Here is a 5345-nt window from a genome sequence, read left to right as displayed (position 1 = left end):
AACTTTCTATACATCTATTTCTGTCTCTTTAAACCATATGTATAAGGGACAGCAGAAATAATATCTGTAAAACCATCTTGGTAACGCTTGTATGTAGTGGGGGTGGCTTCTCCCCACGGTCCAACTCATGCCAGCATGGAAAATGGACATTACATGATGATAATGATATTAACTTTGAAGCTTTTCAGAAGTGGCTTAGCTAACATATATACATCCTCCTCATCATCATGTTTATCATCATCCTCATCATGTGGTTTGCAAGGTTAAGCCCACTTCAGTAGGGGAAAATGGCCTTAACCCTTCCTGTGCTAATCAAAGTTTTGCTAGTGATGTAACATGCTAATCATATGCACATCAGTTCTTAGAACCTATTTTCTATGGACCAGTAAAAATGAAATGTATGTACTATGTCATATGAAATGTGGGAGCTTTCTGAAAGTACCTCACTATCAAAAAAACGAGTAAATTTGGTTCCTGCATTTTGAGTGTGCATGCATGAAACTGAGTGCACTCGGTACTTGTACAGTTAGGATTAAAATATTTGTTGTTGTTGGTACAAATCATTTATCTTTCTATTCATGCTTTGTTCTGAAATTTTTCAAACTTCCTATGATTTGTAGCTAGGTCTTGTAAAACTTTTGGCTTTAAAACAGACTTCAGTGGTGGTGGTGATGTTGGGAAGGTGTCTGTTTTCTTTTGGTGTAAAAATGTAGAAAATTTTTGCAAGTGAAAGGTTTCAACTATTTCCATTAATTGAAGCTCTGAAGAAAGACAAATATTTGGATCCAAGGCAATTATATTTCACCAAAGATTAAATCGTCAGTGCATATGTACGTCTGCTTTTGCATGTATCTATGCATATGTACGTGTGTGTGTGTGTTTGTGTGTCTTCGTGTTTGCATATGCACATGTGTGTGTCTGTGTGTATGTTGTTCATTAACTCTGGAATAGGAATATTGTATAAATATTTTGGTATGGAATTGTGAGGTTGGAACAATGAAAATTGAGATTGCTATAATGAAGTCATTGAACTATTGCAGACAAATCTAGCTTGTAATTAAATATTATCCAACAAGGCATAGTTTACTGTGCAGGTAGAATATTAGTGCTCAACCACTAACTACATATATTATGATCATTTAACGAGATACAACTGTCACTCAATACATTGTGGATGTCAGGTAAAAACTACACTATCTTAGAGAAACAGTTTACTTGCTTGAACCTCAATGACCAACAACAGATCTCATTTTCATACGATGGAAACTTAATTTAACCCCCTTGATAGCAACCTTACCTGACACTGCCCCAGGTTCTATGACGCAAATTTGTTTTTAAGTGATCTAAATTATAATCTTCTGCCAAAATTCTTATGTCAATTTGCTCCAGGCACCAGCTTAATAATGAGAAAAAAATTTGTTCCCAAGTTTTCCATTATTTTTAAAATAATTTGAAACAAGGTAGTATGTGTTAACAGAAATATGATAACAAAGTGTTAAATGAAAATTCATCATCATCATTTTAATGTTTGCCTTTCCATGCTTGCATGGGTCAATTGGAGTATATTGGGGTAATTTTTTTACAGATGGATGCCCTTCCTGTCACTAACTCTCAACTGTTTCCATGCAAAATAATATTTCTCCATGGCCCGACATGTTTCCACAGAATGTTGGAAATAAATGACACTGCTTGTATGACAGTGACATTCATTTACAACTATCATGCAATGTCAAAACACAGAGAGAGAGAGATAGAGAGAGATGTGGTCACACACGGGGCGTCTTTTAGTTTCCATCTACCAGATTATTTCACAAAGCTTTATCTAGCTTGCCCAAAGCCATGCTTTGGAACTGAACCTGACACCATGTAGTCAGGGAGTAAACTTTTTAACCACACAGCCACACCTGCGCTTTTTGTTTTTATCTGACTCTACCTATCTCAGTTTGTTGAGTTAATTACAGGTACTGCTGTCTACCAAGTTCTTTCACAAGGGTGAGATCATCCTGGGGCTATAGTAGAAGACATTTGCCCAACGTACCATACAGTGGGACTGAACCTGAAACCACGTGGTCGGAAACCAAACTTCTCAATCCCATAGCCATGTTTGAACCTATTTTTATATTTTAATTTTTTTCCGTTTTTAGATCCTGATTCCATCACAGAACCTTTAGAATTTCATCTTGGATTTTTCTTAGGACGGAGAGAGGCATACGAACTGCTTAAAATAGAAGGTAGGACTGTTACAGATATTTTTATTTCATTTTATTCTTTATTTGTCTATTTAGGAATGTTTTTGTTGGATTTTGTTCTTTGGTAGCAGGTGGAAAGAATGGTACAACAGAAAGAAAGAAAAGTTGCATTTTCAGGCAAATTAAATGGAATATTGGTCAACCTTATCTCTATCAGACCTGGGATCCTAAGCAAAAAAAATTAATAGTTGCATAACACTTTTAGCACTTTCATCTCTTTTTGAGATGTTCTTCATGAATGATTTATTTACAGAAAATTCATGCCTTTTACATATATGTCTGTGAGTGAGTTGAGAAAATCTGGAGATGAATTGGGAAGAGAATGTTCTTTGTTATTTTGAATCTAGATGTGTCTGTGGTGAATTTTTGGAGGTTTGGTTAGAGAGAGAGAAAAAAAAATCTAACCAAGCTCCCAAAACACACACATCTGCCCTCTCTTTCTCTCTCTCTTGGACAAGTGTTTTCTACTATAGCCTTGGGCCAACCAAAGCCTTGTGAGTGGATTTGGTAGACGGAAACTGAAAGAAGCCTGTTGTATGTGTGTCTTTGTATGTATTTATGTGTGTTTGTGTCGGTGTTTATTCTCCATCACCTCCTGATAACCAGTGTTGGCATGTTAATGTCCCTGTAACTTAGTTACTTTCGTTGAACTGCTGATAGAATAAGTACCAGGCTTTAAAAAAAAAAAGTACCAGAGTCGATTCATTCAGCTGAAAAAAAAAAGACTCTTCCAAGCAGTGCCCCAGCATAGCCACAGTGTAATGACTGAAACAAAAGATAAAAGAACAAGTAAAAATAAACAAACGTAGATAAGAGCAAGCTGTAATCATCATCGTCAGGCTAGCAGTGGGACTGAACTCAGGAGCACATGGTTGGGAAGCAAGCCTCTTACCACACAGCCACACCTGCACCTATTATTCAGACTGATTAAAATTATCAAAGCTCAAAAGGCTTGCAGGAAAGTAACTTTTCAGTGGCAAAAGGGGAACATTTTTTTGTGTTCGACAGGAACATTTAAAGTCTATTAATTTGAATTGTGTCTCTTAAATACAATTTCCTCTACTTTCCATTGTACATTTTATGTGCTTCAAATATTGTTGTAGCTGAAAGGAATTACATCTCCATAAAGCAAACAGCACAGACATAAAGATCGTATCGTATTGACATTCGTGAGATATAAAGAAAAACGTATGTTGAACGATTATGATCTTTGTTCACTGAAGCTTATTCTTTATATATATATATATATATGAATGTGAATATATATATATATATATACATATATATATTGAAAAATGTAACAGGTGACAAAAGAAAGGAAGGAAAAATAAAATCCACCAAAACTTCAGATGAGAGATTTACACTTTGTTAATTAATATTTTTTCACAGTGTTTGGTTTTTATTATATTTCTCAACATTATAATGATACAATGTTGAATGAGAATTGCTTGTCTGTTTGTCTGTCTGTCTGTATGTATGTATGTACATATGTATGTGGCTGTGAGGTTAAGAAGCTTGCTTTGCATCCATGTGGTTTCTGGTTCAGTCCCACTGCATGGCACCAAGGGCAAGTGTCTTCTTTTACAACCCCATGCTTTGTAAGTGAATTAAGTAGACGGAACCTGTGTGGAAGCCCCATTGTGTGTGTACATGTGTTGGTGGGTGTTTGTGTTTGTTCCCACCACTACCACCATCACTAGATAACCAGTGTTGGTTTGTTTACAGCCCAATAACTTACCAGTTTGGCAAAAGTTACCAACAGAATAAGTAGCAGTCTTTAAAAAAACATAAGTACTAGGGTCAATTTGTTTGATTTAACCTTTGAAAGTGCTGCCCCAACATGGCCACAGTCCACTCACACGGCTTTGGTCAGCCCGAGGCTATAGTAGAAGACACTTGCCCAAGGTAGCACGCAGTAGGACTGAACCCGGAACCATGTGGTTGGTAAACAAGCTACTTACCACACAGCCACTCCTGCGCCTATATATATATATATATATATATATATATATAATCGCTGTGTCTTTGTCCCTTGCCGCTTGGTTTGTTTACATCCATGTAACTTAGTTTGGCTAATAGAATAAGGATTGGGCTTAAAAGAATATGTCGAAATGTTTGACTAAAACACTTTGAAACAAGTAAAAGATATCAGATAGTTGATGCTAACCTGAATTTTCATAACACAAACTAGCCAATGCTGAAACTGGACATAGCATGATTTTCACATGATGATGATGATGGTGGTGATGGTAGTGGTGGTGGTGGTAGTGGTGTAGATAAAAGTGTTCTTTGTTGTCCTTGGCTACCTCCTATCTAAACCACCACCACCACTACCACCATCTTCCTCGCAAAGTATCGAATTTCTCTGATTGTTGATTTCAAGCTGTCTACCTTTGAATAATTTAATCAAATGTCACATGAAACACCTGCCATTTCCTCATATCTACTCAACAGCATCAATTACTGTTCTCCCATTCTAAATTCCTGTTGTTGCTGTTGTGAATTTTCACAAACCTTGCCCAGCCCTGCCAGTCTCTAAGAAGTCATAGCTCTCTATCAACAATGTTTATTCGTTAAATTAAAATTAACAGTCTGTAAAATGTTTCTTTAATTTTCATTTAATTTGTTCTTAAAATGTTTTGCTTGCCTTTCAATTATATGTTTATTTTATTCTTAATGTTTATTCATTCCTGTCAAAAGAAATAATTAGACCGAAATATGTTTGGCTTTGTCTGCCTAAGATCAAGTCAGACAATCCCTTCTCGACCTTCCCACATTAATTATTTCTGATTTTAATTACTTGGGAACCTGTGGTGAATCAAGTCATTTCATAAAATCTTCTTTAACTTTTCCTGGTTTTTTTTTTTTTTTTTTGTATTTTATTTTGAGTCCTTGCTCATGTTTTGCTGATTTAACCTGTTTAGTCAGTCAGTATTCCTGGGTTTTTTGGAATTTCAAACTCAATGCTCAATGCAATTCCCATTGTAGTTGGAATCAACAAAATGCAACGTTAGATAGAATTCAGTCAGATTAAAAATGGATTGACCAATCACAATAAAGATAGGCTGCCAGCACAACATTTGGCTCTTTTACTTG

The 5345-nt window shown here is 35.8% G+C and overlaps 1 protein-coding gene across 1 annotated transcript in view; it reads left to right on the top strand.

The window, feature by feature from the left end:
- The window catches only part of LOC106875942 (gem-associated protein 5), a 392253-nt gene that overhangs the window by 67162 nt on the left and 319746 nt on the right, over positions 1 to 5345 (top strand). Inside the window, exon 18 of the mRNA XM_052972568.1 lies at positions 2145 to 2231. Within this exon, the coding sequence (XP_052828528.1) occupies positions 2145 to 2231 (87 nt within the window). The remainder of the gene's footprint in view (positions 1 to 2144; positions 2232 to 5345) is intronic.

The sequence above is a fragment of the Octopus bimaculoides genome, chromosome 13 (genome assembly GCF_001194135.2).
Source record: "Octopus bimaculoides isolate UCB-OBI-ISO-001 chromosome 13, ASM119413v2, whole genome shotgun sequence".
NCBI lineage: Eukaryota > Metazoa > Mollusca > Cephalopoda > Octopoda > Octopodidae > Octopus > Octopus bimaculoides.
The sequence above is the reverse complement of the archived record's forward strand: the minus strand, read 5'-3'. Positions and strand labels throughout refer to the sequence as shown.